The sequence below is a fragment of the Hemibagrus wyckioides genome, linkage group LG08 (genome assembly GCF_019097595.1).
Source record: "Hemibagrus wyckioides isolate EC202008001 linkage group LG08, SWU_Hwy_1.0, whole genome shotgun sequence".
Taxonomy (NCBI): Eukaryota; Metazoa; Chordata; class Actinopteri; order Siluriformes; family Bagridae; genus Hemibagrus; species Hemibagrus wyckioides.
The window spans coordinates 17,725,337-17,745,130 of record NC_080717.1 but is presented as its reverse complement, the minus strand read 5'-3'; the positions used below and the strand labels follow the sequence as shown (position 1 = coordinate 17,745,130).

General features: G+C 38.9%; 3 protein-coding genes across 8 annotated transcripts in view; 2 read left to right on the top strand and 1 right to left on the bottom strand.

Moving 5' to 3' along the window:
• The window catches only part of snx25 (sorting nexin 25), a 41,067-nt gene extending 40,062 nt beyond the window's left edge, over positions 1-1,005 (top strand). Inside the window, exon 19 of the mRNA XM_058397434.1 lies at positions 755-1,005. Coding sequence (XP_058253417.1) covers positions 755-820 — 66 coding nt within the window. The 3' untranslated portion in view covers positions 821-1,005. The remainder of the gene's footprint in view (positions 1-754) is intronic.
• Positions 755-8,612, bottom strand: lrp2bp (LRP2 binding protein). 6 transcript variants are annotated; one of them, XM_058397435.1, is made up of 8 exons: positions 8,200-8,612; positions 6,954-7,054; positions 6,614-6,727; positions 5,296-5,429; positions 5,089-5,194; positions 3,891-4,114; positions 2,761-2,926; positions 755-2,148 (listed from the first exon to the last, which is right to left on the bottom strand). In XM_058397435.1, exons 1-8 carry the CDS (start codon positions 8,324-8,326, stop codon positions 2,083-2,085), a joined length of 1,038 nt encoding a protein of 345 aa, XP_058253418.1. In that variant the 5' UTR covers positions 8,327-8,612; the 3' UTR covers positions 755-2,082. The 6 variants fall into 6 exon arrangements, with proteins under 6 accessions (XP_058253418.1, XP_058253419.1, XP_058253420.1 ...); XM_058397436.1 differs by having other exon boundaries at positions 6,954-7,051; XM_058397437.1 differs by having other exon boundaries at positions 8,227-8,612.
• Positions 8,613-8,887: 275 nt separating this feature from the next.
• Positions 8,888-18,104, top strand: fnta (farnesyltransferase, CAAX box, alpha). The gene is made up of 9 exons (XM_058397942.1): positions 8,888-9,102; positions 9,675-9,760; positions 9,856-9,970; positions 11,824-11,928; positions 12,197-12,323; positions 13,943-14,091; positions 14,247-14,309; positions 14,606-14,780; positions 17,133-18,104. Exons 1-9 carry the CDS (start codon positions 8,969-8,971, stop codon positions 17,274-17,276), a joined length of 1,098 nt encoding a protein of 365 aa, XP_058253925.1. The 5' UTR covers positions 8,888-8,968; the 3' UTR covers positions 17,277-18,104.
• Positions 18,105-19,794: the final 1,690 nt, after the last annotated feature.

Sequence of the window (19,794 nt, the reverse complement as noted above, 5' to 3'; positions counted from 1 at the left end):
CCAAGGGGGCACAAATTAAGTAATGAGAAAAATCCTTTCTTGTCTCTTCTTAATTCTAGATGTTTTCTTAGTTGGTTTTGTAATATTTTGGTGAGAAGTGCCATCTAGTGGCAATGCAGGGATAATTGTCTATAATCTACATTGATCAGGCATAACATTATGAGCACTGAGAGGTGAAGTGAATAACACTATTTCCTCATCATGGGACCTTTTAGTGGGTGGGATATATTAGGCAGCAAGTGAACATTTTGTCCTCAAAGTTGATGTGTTAGAAACAGGAAAAATGGGCAAGAGTAAGGATTTGAGCAAGTTTGACAAGGGCCAAATTGTGATGGTTAGACGACTGGATCAGAACATCTCCAAAACTGCAGCTCTTGTGCGGTGTTCCCAGTCTGTAGTGGTCAGTATCTATCAAAAGTGGTCCAAGGAAAGAACACTTGTAAACCGGTGACAGGGTCATGGGTGGCCAAGGCTCATTGATGCACATGGTGAGCAAAGGCTGGACTGTGTGATCCGATCCAACAGACGAGCTACTGTTGCTCAAATTCCTGAAGAAGTTAATGCTGGTTCTGATAGAAAGGTGTTAGAATACACAGTGGATGATGGGTCAGGGCTGTTTTGGCAGCAAAAGGGGGACCAACACCTAAATTAGACAATATTAGGTCATAATGTTATGCCTAGTCGGTGTATACTAAGGCTATTTTCACAATTGTCAGTAAAGGTTCTTTTCTCTCTTTTTTTTTTCCCCACTCAGATTCTACTGGAGATGTTTCTCAAAGAACTCTGCCCTGAGCTGAATGAAGAGATGGAACACATCTGATCTCGCAAACGGTCACCTGTTGAAAGGAAGCTTCACCTTGACTCCACTTTTTTTTTTTCTTTACTTGAACACGCTGGAAGGAAGTTTTATTTATGAATCACTTTGAGAAAATGCTTGACTTGGTGGTGTCATACTACAGGACTTGATGGACATCATTGTTTTTTTTTTTTGTTTTTTTTTTTTTTCCATTCTCTCCATCCACACCAGATCTAATTTCACCCAACCAAGTTTGTTTGTTTCTGTCTCTTTTTTTTTTTATTGTATGTGGGATCTTGTTACACTGCAAGGTCATAAAATGTGAATAGTCGTGGATTTGAGTGTTGTACATACTTAAAAAGAGAAAATGAAAACCTGGACCTCTTGAACCTCTCTACATTACAGTACATGTTGTGGTCATTATGATGGCTTTTAATTGTGCAATGCGTCATGTAAGGTTATTGTGCTAGTTTCATTTGTGATTATTATTATTATTATTATTATTATTATTATTATTATTATAGATTTTTATTTTTACCAAAAATAGATTAAAGCATTTATAAGCAATAAATCGCAAAAGAATAGTCCTCACTCATATTATTATTATTATGGATGAATAAATTTGGGTGGGATGGTCATGCAGCAGGTAGGCCTCGCAGTGCCAGGGTTACTAATTTGACTGCCTACTGTCTGTCACTGAATTTCATAAGGTCCCTTCTTGTCTGCATAGCTTCTTTGTTTTTCTCGAACCTCCCAAAAGTGTCAGTAGGTCGATCAGCTTAGCTAAACGCATTTAGGTAGTGAATGGGTGTGTGAATGCTCCCCTGAAATGAACTGCTGTTTCTGCGCTAGGGTCTGGATCCACTTTGACGCTGAGCAGGATGGATAGATCGATAGATCAACATGCTTCTAAACCTCATCACAGCTAGTGCAGATAGAGAAATTGGTATTGTAATTTGTATTGTAATTACTTTCAAAGAAGCTGTGAATGAAACTAAATGCATTAGAAATTAGCACTGAAGTCAGACCTCAGGTTAGACCAAACCCCACATCAGAGAAGTGATGGTTGTATGTCCATATGAATGTTTTTTCCCCTTTTAGGTATCATAATGGTAAAAACAGAAAACAGAAGTGATTAAAGCAAGTGCAGGATCATGTAGGCAACAGAAAAACTAAACCTTCCTTTTCGAGTTTCCTAACAGACAAAAGCTGAATCTGTGGTGAATTGTCCAGGATGTTGGCTTTACCAGGGGGCAATTTACTTTGGCAGCAAGTTCTCACATATATTACATCCTGCCATATGTGAGGTCCATCTGGAGGTCCTTAAACACTTCCGGGTTCATCAGGGCTGCCTGGGAAAAGAAAATCACTGTTGAGAACTACACCCACTCTAAAGGAAGCACCATATTGTCAATAACAGTGAAAATCTTCATTATGACAGAGACCATCTAACTGTCTGCGTGTCCAGAGTCTTTTAGATGTGATCACCAGCCTAGGAACACATGTACACCTGCTAATTCATGCAATTATCCAATCAGCCAATCATATGGCACCCATCCATAAACTCTTGCAGATCCAGATCAAGAGTGAACCTCAAGGGGTGATGTATTGTGCTTGCTTTCTGAGCTGCTTTTCTACTCACCATGGCTGTAAAGAGTGGATGTTTTTTTGGGGGGGTTTTTTTCCATACCATTGTGTTGACTCTTTAAAAAAAAAAAAAAAAAAAAAAAGCCAGATCAATAATTTCAGAAACACTTACCCAGCACTTCTGGCACCAACAACTAAGCCATGGGTAAAACCACCGAGATCATATTTTTCTCCATTCTGAGAAAGGTATATTGACCTGTATCTGCCCGATTTAACCCAGGCTGCTGCTGCATAATTGACAGATTGGATAAATGCATGAATGAGCAGGTGTACAGGTATAATAAAGTGGCTGTTCGAGTGTATATTCATTGCCTTACCTTGTTGTAATAGTGCAGTGCTTTTTCTGTGTTCTGTGCGACTCCCCGGCCGAGCTGGAGGCAGCGGGCGTAGTAGAACAGGCCTATAGCTATGCCTTTACAAATGTACTCAGGGTTGCATCCTGTGAATTTGGCTATAGCACTAATGTCTTCATATTTGCCCACCCTGCAATGCAAAAACATTCATTGTTCCTTTAAACATAGTAATTCCCAGCACCTATTATCATGTCCTAACTTATATTGCTCACTGGTAAGGACTCACTACACATTAGGACACTGATTGATTACTCAATTTCCTGTGACATTCTATGTCATATAAATTTGTTCGCTTAATCACACTCATTTCTGTCACGCATATTTATAAGCTAGCTAGTGGATTTTTAAAAATAATAATAACTAAATTAGTCATTTGACTCAAATTGTATATACAATGTCAATTAAAAATAGGAATTGCTAATGTAATTAAAAATTACAAATTACTGAAATTTTAGAGCTATAACAATTAAAGGCTTCAGAAAATATATTTCCAGTAAGGAAACATAGCGTCAGTGTTCCCTAGTTTTTGTACAGCCCATTAAATGCCCAACGCACTGATCAGTGCCCTGACAACTGAACAATGGAGATGACTGAGACGCACCCAAACACATCCACCAGAGAGTGGGTGTGTATTTAACTGGCAATGTTATTGTACATGACCATGTAGAAAAAAGGAAAGTAATTGCCATTCATTCACACAACTTTTGGTGTGAAACAATAGCTGTGTATCTAGCAGCTCTTAGCTAAACTGACATGATTACTAAAAGTCAGATTTGTAAATATGTGTCATGGGTGGTGTTGATCCTCATACCATCACACCACCAAGGTTGGTTATTATTTTCCTTTTACAGCGTGCCCCATCATGTTTTATTCCTTACATGGGGAAACCAAAAATTGTGAAGATTAATTTTTTTTAAAAAATCCATTTTGGAACTCTTACTACTAGAAACCGAGTTGAAATCAACTTCTGAATTTGTCCAAGTAAAGAACATCTAAGTGTTCCTTTTTAAAGATGTACTGCAAGTATAACTTAATATTTCTACATTTCTACACCTGCTTAATGTCTTAGTCCTTTGATTATTTCCTTGCAGTACCTCTTTGCCAAAAGTGCTGCTCTGGTGTAGACTTTGCGCTGGTAGTAGTAAGCCACAAGGTGACCCTGGGCATAAACGTTACCCCTCATCGCAGCCTCCGTGAGGCGGTCTAAAGCTGCCGACAGATCTTTAGACACACCATATCCATATAGGTACATGATTCCCAGTGCCCCCTGGGACTCCAGGCTGCCATTACTACAGGCCTCAGAGTGCCAGTGGAATGCCTAGGATGGACAAACAATATCAGATTGTTATACCGGACCAAAAGACAACTGTTTCCATTATACTTTTGATGAAACTACACTATATTGCTAAAGGTTTTGGGACACCCCTCCAAATCATTTAATTTAGGGGTTGGACATGACCTCTTAGTTCCAGTGAAAATCTTAATGCTTCAGCATACCAAAACATTTCAGACAATTTCATGCTCCGAGCTTTGTGGGAACAGTTTAGGGATGGCCCCTTCCTGTTCCAACATGACTGTACACCAGTGTGCAAAGCAAGGTCCATAAAGACTTTTGGGATGAATTAGAGCAGAGACTATGAGCCAGGCCAATTAAATTCATGTGGCTTTACATGCACATGAATTTAATATGGAATTCCCCCACCCTTTGCAGCTATTACAGCTTCAGCTCTTCTGAGAAAGCTTTCCACAAGGTTCAGGAGTGTGTTGATGTGAATTTTTGACCGTTCCTCTAGAAGCGCATTTGTAAGGTCAGGCATTGATGTTAGACGAGAATTGCAGTCTTCTCTCTAATTCATCCCAAAGGTGTTCTATCAGGTCAGGACTCAGGTGAAGTTCCTCCACACCAAACTCGCTCATCCATGTCTTTATGGACCTTGCTTTGTGCACTGGTGTGCAGTCATGTTGGAACAGGAAGGGATCATCCCTAAACTGTTCCCACAATGTTGGGAGCATGAAATTGTCCAAAATGTCTTGTTATGCTGAAGCATTAAGAGTTCCATTCACTGGAACTAAGGGCCAAGCCCAACCCCTGAAAAACAACACCTGAATTCAATGATTTGGCAACATAGATTATTTTCAGAATCCCTCAGCTGTCTGCTGGAGAAAGTCTAGGAATTTAGGAGAAAGGCTACAAAGGGTTAAAGTATTTCCGTTATCCAGGTCAAGGCAAAACATGGTGAACCAAATGCTCAGTTTTGTTAACAGTATGATTGTTAGTCAATGCTTCACTACCCTTTTGAGATCCCGTATTTCAGGACTGGAATAGAACAAGCCAAGAGAGGACTGAGCTTCCATGCTGGCGTTGGGATTTCCATTGTCTGCTGCAATAAGCCAGTACCTGCAGGCACAGAGAGAGATGATGCAGCTCAGACCTAGACATTTCTTCTTGATTGATTGATCTGTTGTTCATTATTCATCAAACGCTCTGACAGCACTCACTTCTCTGCCTCTTCTCTAGAGGCCTGCACTCCATAACCCTGCATGTAGGCTCTGCCCAGGTTGTACAAAGCTGCATATCTGACACTACCCTTGTCCCATTCAGCTACTCTCCTCATATACTCCACTGCTTTGCTCTGTTTGAGAAACATGATGGCAGGAAGGAAATTAATACATAACAGATTTATTGGCTTTACTGGCAGGACTAGTGTACATATTATCACGTCCTTAATTAATAGGAGCTACACATAATCTAAGTCTAATAATAAACAGATTTAAATTTGTGTTGTAACATAATATGTTGTAATCCATAGAATTTCTGTATCAATTATCCTACACAGGGTCATGAGGAACCTGGAGTCTATACCAGGGGACTTGGGGCTCAAGGCAAAGGACAACCTGGATGAGGTGCCAACCCATTACAGGGCGCAATTGCACACACACACACCATTTCACACACTATAGACAATATTTAGGGATGCCAATCAATTTACAATGCCATAATCACTGATAAGGTGTAGATGTTTGTTTAACATTTATGAAAGGAGTCTCTGGTGTCAAGGCTTTTTTAAATAGTTTTTCTTTTGGAAGACTTCTTTTTTGGAAGACAGTTTCTTTTTATACAAGTATTATCAAATTCAAATTTTATTCATCACATACAAAATCATACACAGTACAATATGTAGTGAAATGCTTTTTACAACTGTCCTACATTTGAAGAAAGAAAAGAGTGTGGACATGAAAAATAAAGGGATATAGTTAAAAAATATAGAGAGAAAAATAGGGAAAATTAAATGTAAATAATAATAATAGTAATAATAATATAAAAAAATATAATATAAAATAAAACAATATATAAATAAATAATATATATATGTGTAAACTATAAACTATAATATATAGAAAGATACAATATATACATATTAAAGTATATAAAGTTATGTTTTTTTTTGTTGTTATATATATATATATATATATATATATATATATATATATATATATATATATATATTATTAACTTCATTAGGGAGGAAATAACACTTTATAGCTATTAGTATAGTATGTGATAACAGGGACCTAAATTTTGTCACATGATGTTCCCTAACATGACAAGTCACTTAGACATGCGGTTATAGGGAAAGAATCATCTTTGAGGAGATAATTGATTATTTTCTATAACAGTAAATAGACTCCTAATATGGACAGGATAAAGTATGATTTTATTTCAGAGGTTCAGGGATTTCATATGTATCTCTTATGTATGGTATGATTAGATTATACAGGCAATAACTCTCATCTTCTGGATTCAAACAAAACTCACGGGATTTGTTGTAGTCCCAAGTCCATCATAGTACATAACAGCCAGCTGGTAGAGAGCTTGAGGTTCTTTATCTTTAATCCCATCAAATACAGCCTCTGCTTCTGAATAGTGACCCTGTCACACATGATTATTTATCAAACATTGGCACAAATCATGATGTTAAGCACAGACTGGTAGTTGGATTATGGTAGCCTGTGATTATCATTGAAAAAAAAAACGCCCAAATGATCTAAAAATCCATTAATGCAATCCATACTCCCACTGCACCCCTCTCAGTAAGCAGTCTCTCACTGCCAGTCTGTGTTTAAGTCTCAGGAACATGAAAAGATGGAATTATTACCTCCGCATAGTAGAGATGTCCTAGCAGCAAGCTGGCCTGTGTGTCTCCTGCCTCAGCCCTGTTCTTCAGCAGCTTTTCAGCCTCCTTCACCAGGCATTCTGCTTTAAAATCCATTCACGTTAGATATTTTCACCATAGATTAGAGAAACCATGAAAAACAAACACATAAAACCAACTATTCCTTTCTGAAAACGTCTTCCCAAGCATTCCTGAGGGACTGTAACACGTTACATATGTAACACATTAATTTCACTAAAAAAAAGCATACAATACTAATGCACAAGCACTTAAATTTATTGTTTTTTTCTTCTTTAGAAATTGTGTATGTGAATTTGTCTGTCACTAAGATGTCATTAACCCTCACAGTATTTTGTACTTACACCAATCAGCCATAACATTATGAGCACTGAGAGGTGAAGTGAATAACACTGATTATCTCCTCATCATGGCACCTGTTAGTGGGTGGGATATATTAGACAGCAAGTGAACATTTTCTGCTCAAAGTTGAAGCGTTAGAAGCAGGAAAAATGGACAAGTGTAAGGATTTGAGTGAGTTTGACAAGGCCCAGATTGTGATGGCTAGATGACTGGATCAGAGCATCTCCAAAACTGCAGCTCTTGTGGGGTGTTCCCGGTCTGCAGTGGTCAGTATCTATCAAAATGGGTCCAAGGAAGGAACAATGGTGAACTAGTGACAGGGTCATGGGTGGCCAAGGCTCATTGATGCACATGGGGAGTGAAAGCTGGCCCGTGTGATCCGATCCAACAGACGAGCTACTGTTGCTCAAATTGCTGAAGATGTTATTGCTGGTTCTGATAGAAAGGTATCAGAATACACAGTGCATGATGGGTCAGGGCTGTTCTGGCAGCATACGGGAGACCAACACAATATTAGGTAGGTGGTCATAATGTTATGCCTGGTCAGTGTACATTTACTGTTTCTTTCTTTCTTCAGAATTTTTGTACGTGAATTCGTGTCACTAAGATGTCATTAACCCTCATAGTATTTTGTGACAAGTACTTATATCACATGGTGGTTCAAGTGTTTACATTTTTTTTTATTCATTCAGTGACTTCAATTACATTAAAACAGAACGGTAATTGTATAACAAATAAGTAAATGCACTTGTTTTACACTAAAAGATTAGCTCCTTCAGCACGTAATAATAAGCCAAATTAATCAATGTACATTTTAATGCGCTTCTAATAGTAGCAATCATGAAGCTAATGCTGTATTCAAGGCTACCTGAATTCCCGGCGGACTTGAACGCACCATGGTTCTCATAAACACTGAGAACAGCCTTAAGCACTTTGCCTGCTCTGATTTTCTGCAGATTTTCGGTCTTGTGAGAAGTCTGGTCAGATGAATCCATCACTCACGACATGTTAACACAGTAATAAAGCTTAGATGAATGGAAACGTAGACGAACGTGGATAAACCTGATGATTAGCCGCTCTTACTCTGAAGTTTAGAAGCTGTCCATTGAGAACAAGGGTGTCTTGACAACTGGTGCTAGGTACTGGCCCTGGCAACTGATTTATATACGACATTCAGTAGTCGTTGAAGAGACATGACACATTCTAAGATTTTTAAAGACCTATAACTTAAAGATTATATTTCCTCTTAAAACTGAAGCTCTTGTATTTTTGCTCCACTGTTACGAGTTTTTCCCCCAACGTAATATCCACTGCACTCCAGCTCTACTTATTATTATTATTATTATTATTATTATTATTATTATTATTATTATTATTACAAGCAGTCTTAAATAAAATTCAGGCCGCAGCGAATATTGCTATTTAAAGTAAAATAACTTGAGGTATTTTATGTCAGTTTATTCACTTTATTACTGCCGTACGTTAATACCTTTCTATTCAAAGCATCTATTTATGCAGACCCCTTTAGAAGCACTTTTATTTTGACATGTCTTCGACAGTCGTATCCGAGTGTCAAACTCCTTTAGCCTCTCATCCATTCCATTAAGACGAGCTAGCTTTGTTAACTTTAATTAAAAATGGCGTCCGTTGAGGAAATATCTAATGCTGTGTCAGATGCTGTAGATGAGATAAACGCAAACTATGACAACATGGAAGGAGAACTAAATATGGATCTGGAGGAGTCTCTGAGAGGCGGATATGTGTTTTATAGGTAAAGACTGCAGCTTGGTGGGCTAGTTTGCTAACTTGTTAGCTAGCCTAGCCGGATGCTGTAGTTTCTGTACTCACACACTCAGCTTTAGAAAGTTAAACTGCTAAACTCTGGCTAATTCACTGGCCACTGTATTATCTAGTAGAATGTTCGGTATGAGACTGACATACTGAGGCTTCATAAAAGGTTTCTGAAACAGGCAATGCAACCTAGCCGGCTGTTTACAACCAGAATCATTGAGCACTGTGAAGCTAGCTGTCTTTTTACACTGATCAGCGCTTATTCGGACCAGCTACTAGTTAGTTGTCTTAACCAGCTAGTTAGCTATTTTTAGGCTGTCTTATTCTCTGTGTAATGCTTGTGCTACTTTCTTAAAAAGAACTCGTCTGGCTAATATTTGTAGTAGTAATTCAGAAACCGTGTCCTTTCTGTCAGCACTGACCACCAGGCAGAGGTGATGTCCAGCTTGAGGAGTTCAGCTTGTGTTTTGGTGGCTAAACAAAAACAAGCTGTATTGTACACATGTAAAGGCAAAGCTTTTAAATCAAGCCTCTCTGTTTTTCGTTGAAAAGGGACAGGAAAGATTGGGCAGATCTGGAGCCTGTTCCTCAGGATGATGGACCCAACCCTGTGGTAAAGATTGCATATTCAGACAGATGTGGGTGAACTTTGCCTATACACACATGCACATTTTAATAAAAAAAAAAAAAAATAGGTAAAGTATGTAAATGTGGTGGCTTTGTGTCTTTACAGTCACAGATGTGTATGATTATTTCCGAGCCTTGCTGAAGAAGGATGAGAAGAGCGAGAGAGCGCTTGTGCTCACGACTGAAGCCATTGACCTTAACGCTGCAAACTACACAGTATGGTGAGTTTAGTAAAGTGTAGTAGAAGTACACTATATTGACAAAGGTTTTGGGACACGCCTCCAATTAATTGAATTTGGTGTTGTTTTGGGCTTGGCCCCTTATTTCCAGTGAAAGAAACTCTTAATGCTTCAGAATACCAAGACATTTTGGATAATTTTATGCTCCCAACTTTGTGGGAACAGTTTAGGGATGGTCCCTTCCTGTTCCAACATGACCGTACACCAGTGCACAAAGCAAGGTCCATAAAGACGCGAAAGAGTGAGTTTGGTGTGGAGGAACTTCACAGAGTCCTGACCTCAACCCGATAGAACACCTTTGGGATGAATTAGAGCGGAGACTGCAAGCCAGACCTTCTTGTCCAGCATCAGTGCCTGACTTCACAAATGTGCTTCTAGCGGACTGGTCAAAAAGTCCCATAAACACACTCCTAAACCTTGTGGAAAGCCTTTCCAGAAGTGTTGAAGTGAAGCTGTTATAGCTGCAAAGAGTGGGAAAACTCCATATTACATTAATGTGCATGTAAATGCAGACGTCTCAGTTTGGGAAGTCTCTGCTCTAATTCATCCCAAAGGTGTTCTGTTGGGTTGAGGTCAGGACTCCATGCAGGCCAGTCAAGTTCCTCCACACCAAACTCACTCATCCATGTCTTTATGGACCTTGCTTTGTGCACTGGTGTGCAGTCATGTTGGAACAGGGAAGGGGTCATCCCCAAACTGTTCACACAAATTTGGAGCATGAAATTGTCTAAAATGTCTTGGTATCCTGAAGCATTAAGAGTTTAATTCACTGGAACTAAGGGGCCAACACCTGAAAAACAACACCTGAATTCAGTGATTTGGAGGGGTGTCCCAAAACATTTGGCAATACCGTTACACCATGTAGACATTTCATAATATTCACACATTGAGCACATTGTTAGAAGCACATAACTTGTTTTAATGGTTGATTGATTCAGTAGCAGAATCTGGTTATTTTAGCTAGAAATTGAGTTACAAAGTCGAAGTAAATAAAAGGCCTGACTTTCAAAGCTTCATTGTAGGCACAGGGCTGGTGTCATGAAGAGCTCTTTAAACTGTGATAACATGGTTGCATAACAGTATTACTTATAAAGTATGTCGGTCATTGTCATCCAGGTAGTTACATCACAGTTGCAGGAGATTTCTAGTAAAGCTGCAAGCTGTCCATGAGAGAATGTGATCATGTGATCAGCATGTTCTCTGTATAGTTTAATTCAGTGGCTTGTGCAGATTGGCAACCTCTGGTGTGCAAACACTGCAATTGCATCAGGTACATGATCAATGCTGATTTCCTTTGTGTGAATTTAACATTTCTATGATGCAGAATGCCACACTTTTACTTTGGCACAATGCATCATTACACCTGTATTAATAATATTTTTACACTGGGATAATTTTCCTGGTCATATCTCTGTTAAGTGATGTTGCCAGATGGCATCTGTAATGATTAAATCTCATTTTGTCAGAAAGAATAAGAAATCTTCATGTGATATAAATAAAATATGAATCTTTAGTAGGAACTAGAAGAAAGTGACCATTTTATTCTGGCTAAGTACCACAATTACGATCCACAATGTAATCCTACAGAAGCTCATATCTTTAATGCAAGATCATTTCTTTTGCTTTTACTTGAACTGTTATAGCAAATATGTTGAGCTTGATCAGTTAGCTAGATGGACTACCAAAACTATTTAAACACCTAACCAATAAGACGGTCAGTTTAGAAATGTCACTGCCATATCACTGCTCTAACTCCACATAACGGTTACTGATAATATGATTTTTTTTTATTTTTTTTATTCTTAATGCTTTGCTTGCTGAAATCCACTGTACAGGCACTACAGGAGAGTACTGCTGCAGGCTTTGCAGAAAGATCTGAGAAAGGAGATGAAATATATCACTGCAATTATAGAAGAACAACCCAAAAACTACCAAGTCTGGTAATGCAGCTTTCATGTTATTGCCAATTAACTAACTTGTAATCCCAGATTACAGATCCAAAAATAAAAAACCCTGCATTTGTTGTATGTACTTTTTGTGTTTTGTCATTCATTAGACATGGACACTAATGCAGTTCAGAATCTTCCTATTGATAAACTCTGTTTCTCTTTAAATGTTGTCCCCATAACACACAGGCACTCGTATGTGAAGCTTATACTGTTGTTGCACTCCAGTTTCCTTGACATTGCTCTTTGTGCTTGGCTAAAGGCATCACAGGCGCATGGTGGTTGAGTGGCTTAATGATCCATCTGAAGAGCTGCAGTTCACATCTGAGATCCTCGTTCAGGATGCCAAGAACTACCATGCATGGCAGCACAGACAGTGGGTCATTCAGGTAAAAGTCCAAACAACCTTGGACATCTTTCTTCCAGGGTTGTTTATATTTTGCAAGCATTACTTAACAGATGACCGTGTGAATATGGTTAGAGCGAGTCTCAAACGAAGCAGTCGTGGGATTTGCTTCTACATGGCAACCAGGCTGGTAATTTGTGCATCCCTCTTGCAACCTGTACTAAAGCATGTTAAATTCCTGCAATGATAAAACATGATGATAAAATAACGTTTATTTATTTTCAGCAGTCTTTAATACAACCTTAACTAGAAGCTGCTGTTTACATGTGTAGCTTTGGAGCAAATAATGCCCCTTTGTTACTGTAAAGTTAAAAAATGTTCAGTATTAAGTTGAGTTACAGTAGGTATGGGGTATGGTGCTGTAATTTTGTGGAGGCAAAAGCTTGGGGATATGTCAGTGTATGTTTGCTTTTATGAGTGTAAGACACTACAAAAAGTGTGTGCTACTACAGCTTTAGGAAGATAAAAATCATGTACTGTACCAGAGCTGCCACTGTTAGTTGATTATGAGGTGTTCTTCAAAAAACATTCCAGAAACAAAACATTTTTCTTTCCACTTCTGTCATACACTGATCAGGCATAACATTATGAGCAGTGACATGTGAAGTGAATAACACTGATTATCTCCTCATCATGGCACCTGTTAGTGGGTGGGATATATTAGGCAGCATGTGACGATTTTGTCCTCAGAGTTGATGTGTTAGAAGCAGGAAAAATGGGCAAGCGTAAGGATTTGAGGGAGTTTGACAAGGGCCAAATTGTGATGGCTAGACGACTGGATCAGAGCATCTCCAAAACTGCAGCTCTTGTGGGGTGTTCCCAGTCTGCAGTGGTCAGTATCTATCAAAAGTAGTCCTGTAAGTCCCATGGAAGCCCCACCTCACAACTTACAATACTGCTGCAAACATCTTGGTGCCAGATACCACAGCACACCTTCGGGGATCTAGTGGAGTCCATGCTTTGACGGGTCAGGGCTGTTTTGGCAGCAAAAGGGGGACCAACACAATATTAGGCAGGTGGTCATAATGTTATGCCTGATCGGTGTATCTGTAGCTTATATTCAATTACCAGTGATGGGAATTTAGACATGTATTCCTGTGCCAAGAAAAACCTCTCTACTCTGAGCTTACTTGTAAACAAAAGCTGGTAGTTGTTGAATATCCCCGATAAACAGTCAATATTTTATTCGTGTGATCATAGGGATCTGAGAGCCCTCTGTATTTACAGTATATTGATAATTCATAAGCACACATTCTCCCTTCTCTGGAAAAAGCATTCCCATTTTCTGAAATGGACTGTTTTTCTAGAGCTTTATTATAAAGCTAACTTCTACTGAGGGTTTCGTGTTCTTTTCTCACTGGAGGGAATCATTGCGAAACGATTGTTGTAATCTCACCCACTCTACAGATGCAGTAAAATGCTGACATATTCCTTTGCCTCTCAAATTTCATCCGTGTGCTCGGATTGTACAAGTCAGAATTTGATTAGGATCAAAGCATCTGGCATGTGAATAAATGTAAATGCTGAAAGCTTCAGAATCTAATCCTTCCTCCCTCTCTCTCTCCCTCTCTCTCTCTCTCTCTGTGTGTGTGTGTCCCACAGGAATATAAACTGTGGGACGGTGAGCTGGAATATGTAGAGGAGCTCCTAGAGGAAGATGTGAGGAATAACTCTGCATGGAACCAGCGTCATTTTGTCATCAGTCACACCACCACTTATTCTCCCCCAGAAGTGCTAGAGCGTGAAGTGCAGTGAGTGCTGCAAATAGACCAGGCCGAACCTGTCACATGATCTATGTTTATTTCCATCTTGTAATATCCTGTTACCATTCATTTCAATTTATTCGCTGGTACTGAATAACATAACAGTTTGCTTCTATTTTTTATTTATTTTCTTTTTGCAAAAGGTACACCATCAAACAAATCAAGAAAGCACCACACAATGAAAGTGCATGGAACTATCTGAAAGGGTAAGAGAAAGTGTTTCTCCTTTTCAGTGAAAATATATTTTTTCTAATTAAGTCTGGTGATATTCTGCTAGGGTTATGTGCACATGCTATCAGTAGATGGCACCGTTTCTCAATCTATAAGATTTCCCCACCTTGCTGATCTGAATGGAAAAAAGGAATCATTCACAAACCACAAAACGGAACTTGTCTTATTTTGGATTGTCAAGACATTTATGACTATTTTATTTCTAACTGTTAGTTCAGTATCTGCGACGAGTTTGGAACTAAAGTGTCGCTCTTGTGTGTGATTGAGGTAGGATTCTGCAGGCTACGGGACTCTCGTCGCATCCCGGGGTTCTTCAGCAAGTTCTGGAACTGCAGGAGACATGCTGCTCACCACATCTGCTTGGCTTCCTAGTGGATTTCTACGAGGACGCACTCGAAACTAACAGCAGTAACAACAAGATAGACACACTCAACAAGGCCTTAGAGGTAAATAAAGAACATCGTAAACACAATATTCAAGTACAGGTACAGATCATAGAAATTATCACACTGAGTTCATTTATAGATTTTTTTTTATTGAATGCACAGCATAACTGTGTAGTTTAAGCTGAATATTAGGAATTTTAGCAAGTCTTAGCATAGTAAAAAAATTCAACAGTGCATCTCCCTCTAATGGTAAAATAAACTCTAGGTTAAGGCTGTCAGATTCGTTTTAAATTGCATTCAGATATGAATAAGGCTGAACATAGCGAGGGTCCTTCTGCAAAATTACTAGGTACACGGCAACAGTTAAAAATGCTTCATGATAGTAATGTTCAGCTAAATTATAGATTCAGTCCCATAGGTTTTTAAAAACATCAGATGCTCTATTTAATCAGACAAACTATTAACAACTCCATGCAGCTGGATAGAAAACTGTAAAGGAACTTATTCAGTTTGATTCCTCCAGCACTCTCCAGTGGGAACACAGAATTTAATCACTGATATGAATAGAGAGCTATCATAATTTGTACCTGAGCTAATGGCATAAAAACTAACTTAATACTGGTAGAGTTACTGAAATTGCATTAGGGGAAGACGTGCATGTGTAGAGTGAAAGGCATTTAAGGTAGTAGAGTGTGCATGCGCATCTTTAAAGTGGTACGTTTACTCGGGTTGACTGAAGTGTCGGGATGCTTATGTGTTTAAAATTTAATGGCATGTTTTGTTTGTCTTTGATCATTTAATTTTCCTGTAGCTGTATGCATTTCACTAGGCTATTAGATCCGTGTAGGAATGTGTATGAATGCAGTACAATTTCCATTTTGGACAGAGGGGATTACAATTCGCAGTGTGCATTTTGTGAACACAGATATTGACCGTTACATTTCTGAATCATTGATTAGGAACATTAACCACAGTACTAAAAGAAGAACAGGTGGGAATCTCTGGGAACCGGGAAACCAGATCGATTAATTATTGAAATGAAGCGCAGTGGCCAAATATGAACACGATTTTTATATTTTGTTTAGCATTGGCTAGATGTGACATTTAAGTGGTTTTTTGGAAAATCGTACAGCTGTTAACAAATTGCACATGTGGTAAGTCAAAACCTAGTGAAGTTTCACAAAAGTACCAGTTTTCTGTCTCAACTATCCATTCCTGAACAGTGGCCTGGGTACTAGTTAAAGTACCCTTGTGTAATCCATTGTTTTCTGTGGAAAGGTGTATTGGGTAAATGCACAGCTGCTGTGATGTGGGTGTTTTGGGCAGGACAAACCCATCAGGAACACTTAACTAATACTGGGTAGGACCCCCTTTGTTCTGAGAGCAACCTCAGATCTTCATGGCATAGATTCTATAAGGTGTTGAATTGCTTTGAGATTCTGATCCACGTTGACAAGATTGCATTAAATCACATAATTGCCACACATTTGCCTGTTGCACATTTATGCTGAGAATTTCCCATGCAAGAAAACATTACACCATTATACCACCACCAGCCTAAACTTGAAAAAGGGCAGGTTGGATCCATGAATTCGAAGCCAAATTCTGACCCTACCATCTGCAGCAGAAAACCTGGCGGCATTTTGTTGTTACCTTCAGCTATCATATTTCTGTGAGCCTGCATTCCATGTAGCCTCAGAGTCCTGTTCTTGGCTCGCATGCTTGAAACACAACCTGGTTTTCTGCAGTTATAATATAATAATAATAAATTTAATATAATAAAAATATAATACAATATAAGTTACAAATCAGATTATAATTCAGATATACAAAGATGGATCATTTAATTTAGTACTTTAAAAAAAAAAAAAATTGTCTCCACAGTGTAATAAAAGCAGAACAATGTCTGTGCAGTCACTTGCTGTGAAAATAAGCTTAGAATTTCATAAGGACCTAAACAAATTTTTTACAAAGATACTTTAATTAAAACGTAGCCCTGGCGTGATTTCCTCAGCTTTTTTTTTTTTTTTCCAGCAGAGTGATTAAGGAATGACAAAATGTATTTAGGTCTTGAAGAAACAAACCCATACTAGTGACCTTTTCACATAGAGCAAGAAGTGCTGAATATTGAGAATCATTAACAGTAGGATCACTTTTCCTTGAGCTAAAAGGCTTTTAGTGTCTCACAGAGAGGTGTATTGTTCCCTCAGGAATACTACTAACCAATCCCTCTTCCTGTGTGAAAAATGTCGGCTCTACAGTAAAGTGCAGGTCAGGCTGCCTTAGCCTACTGGGTTTTACAGCATCATTTCTTTCTTGAATATTTTTGTAGTAATTGGTCTTAATTAGCTTTTCCCGTTTACTCACTCTCCTCTCCTCTTCTACCTCGCATACACCCGGTTTCTTTTCCAGATCTGTGAGCTGCTTGCCCAAGAGAAGGACACTATCCGGCGAGAATACTGGCGCTACGTGGCCCGCTCTCTTCAGAGCAAGTATGGCTCAGAAGACATCCAGGCTGCATCCATCGAAGACCAGGAAATCCCCAGCAATAACTGAGAGAAAGAAAGAAAGAGAGAGATAGATAGATAGTAAACCACAGATATGTATAACTGGTTAGAGGGAGTAAGACTCTTACTTAGAAGCTTACATATCTCTCGCTGAACTGTGTTGTTTTATGTATTTTTGGTTTTACCATATTGGTAAAGCCCATTATGTAATTTCTGCAAGACAAGTAGAGGTTGAATATGAAAGCACTGTGTAGTCACGTGCCGAGACTTAAAGGCTGCGATGAATCAGTCATAGCTTACTAGCAAGTTGAAAGGAACTTTTCAGGAGTTCAGAGTCAGAAGGACTAAAAGAAATTTAGCATAAATAATAAGGCTATACAAATATATGCTCAAGCTGCAAATATATACAAACCACTGTTGCCAAAATATTCACTAGCAAAGTTCCTGTGTGTCGGGTTGTTTTTGTATGCTTACAATAAAAAAAAAAGGTTAACACAGTGTTTATTCTTGTTGTATAGAATTCCTTTGGGTAAATCTGATCACTTTAAAGATCACTCATTCATCATTACATTGCTTTGGATGATATTCGACCCAATCTCTTCTTCATCGCATATTTTAAAGGCGGTGACTAACAGTTTGAATCAGTGCAGGAAAACTAATTTGATCTAGAACAGGTGCACATTTCCCTGTGTGACTGGAGTTTTGCTGCTACTGCTGAGCAGATGCCTTGTAAATAAATTCAGCCAGCACTCGTCCATGGTTTTATTTTTGTCTTTTTGGTACCCCTGTGTCTGCAATATATTTAATTTAGCCCAGTTTCCCCCCCATTATGCCTTCATGAAGGGCTGCAGCTAATAAATTCATACAGTTGTTCTGATTTATGTTGTCTGTAATCCATTTTCATAATCCATTCCCATAAATTTGGGATGTGTTCTACTGAAGCCTGCACCACTGAGGGGGAATATACAGAGTTCATGAGCAGGGTTTTAAACAACAACAAAAAAAAAGACCACAAAGTTAAACTATTGTATTTAATAGCAGAGTAGAATGTGTGTGTGTGTGTGTGTTCTAAAATCAGGAAAACCACTGCCTTTTTCATGCTTCATCCATATGTTTTATTGCTGAAACCATATGGATGTAGCTTAATTATAACCTTAATCAAGTCATGAATGTAGGATTAGTGCTGCTGGAGGACCATTGCACCCTAAAGTGCTTTCTGAAGTAATTTCATTCACCTTATTACTTTGCCCTTCATTTAATTCACCGGAAAAGACAACAGCACAAAGTTCAGACCTGTGACTTTCTAAGATCTCTGTTTGAAACTGTCCCGATCTTCTGCTTTGGTTGAAACTTTTTTAAACAAAGTTGCAGTATTCTACCTTTGCCCACTTTTAGCACATTGTGTTTCATGGTCACGCTTTCAGCCGAGATTCACAAGTGTATGAAAGAGAGGATCTCATTTTCATCTCATTTTCCGTTGTAAACAGGCTCGGAATATTGACTGCTGTATTGGAGCAAACCAGTGCCTCCCAGGTCATGCAGGAGAGAGCAGGAGAATTCAGAGCAGTCTGTCTGGATACACACCAAATAAAGACATTTCCCCTTTAATTCATTTGCAACCCCTCTCGCCCAGCTTAACGGGCAGCATTGTAAGAAGTCCTCTGTTCATTTTCACCAGGGCCCTCTGTTTTAGAAGCAGGCAGGGAAGAGAAGTGATGTTGGCCAATACTTCAGGGGCTGTGTCCAGAGCTGGTGAGTAATTGCAAGCCTTGTCCCTTCGGTACTGACTGCTCCATTAGTAGTGTGATACCCCAGGAATCCAGTATAATGGATGTGGGCTACTGATTTTGTTTGCTCCATCTTCCACAGTCACAGGTATTTGTTCCTTTAACCAATCTTTCCTGCAAGCTCTGGTCTTAAAACATTGTCTGTAAGCTTGGAGTAGCTGATTCAGTTAACTCACAACCTCACTGAGCTGACTGTACACTGGTGTGTAACTGATGCCAGTTTCATCATGTGAAGCTGATTCTCTAGGCCTGCTTCATCATTACATGATTACATGTACAGTATTATATAGATACTGTTTTTAGAGCAATTCAGTCATCATAACCATAATCACTACTGGGATATAGCCAGAGAATACTGTAGCATCATCTTCACCCTTTTACACACCTCATCTTTTACCCTTAGTTACCTCTGACTGCATCATTAGTTCTTCATGGATAACTGCATTAGGAAACCTATGTTTGCCTAACACCCTATGATTACCTTTAGTGACTGGTACCCTGAATAACCACACCTTCTGGTGCCCTTAAGACCTAGCCAATTACACATCACCCCAAGGACCTGCCTGAACCATTCTCGTGCTTGACATCCACACTTCTGATGGGGTGGGTGGTTGCACCTGGATGCCCCTAAGATTTACCCAGGTACAGGGTATGCCCAGGAATTCAGTGTATAGATTAATTGCAGATAATAAACCTGGACATTGCAGATTTGTACAAAAGAACTGATGCTGTCATGAATTGTAAATTGTCCTTTTCTTATTCCTTACTATCATTCCCACT

Bases quoted from the DNA above. Each gene is read 5' to 3' on its own strand.
- lrp2bp (XM_058397435.1), bottom strand. From the start codon at position 8,326: ATGGATTCATCTGACCAGACTTCTCACAAGACCGAAAATCTGCAGAAA. The intron at 5,430-6,613 runs GTGAGTTTTGTT...TTTCTCAAACAG, and splicing joins TTGGGACTACAACAAATCCC to AGCAAAGCAGTGGAGTATAT. The intron at 5,195-5,295 runs GTGAGTGCTGTC...CTGTGCCTGCAG, and splicing joins TCTAGAGAAGAGGCAGAGAA to GTACTGGCTTATTGCAGCAG.
- fnta (XM_058397942.1), top strand. From the start codon at position 8,969: ATGGCGTCCGTTGAGGAAATATCTAATGCTGTGTCAGATGCTGTAGAT. The intron at 9,761-9,855 runs GTGGGTGAACTT...GTGTCTTTACAG, and splicing joins GATTGCATATTCAGACAGAT to TCACAGATGTGTATGATTAT. The intron at 14,781-17,132 runs GTAAATAAAGAA...TTTCTTTTCCAG, and splicing joins CACTCAACAAGGCCTTAGAG to ATCTGTGAGCTGCTTGCCCA.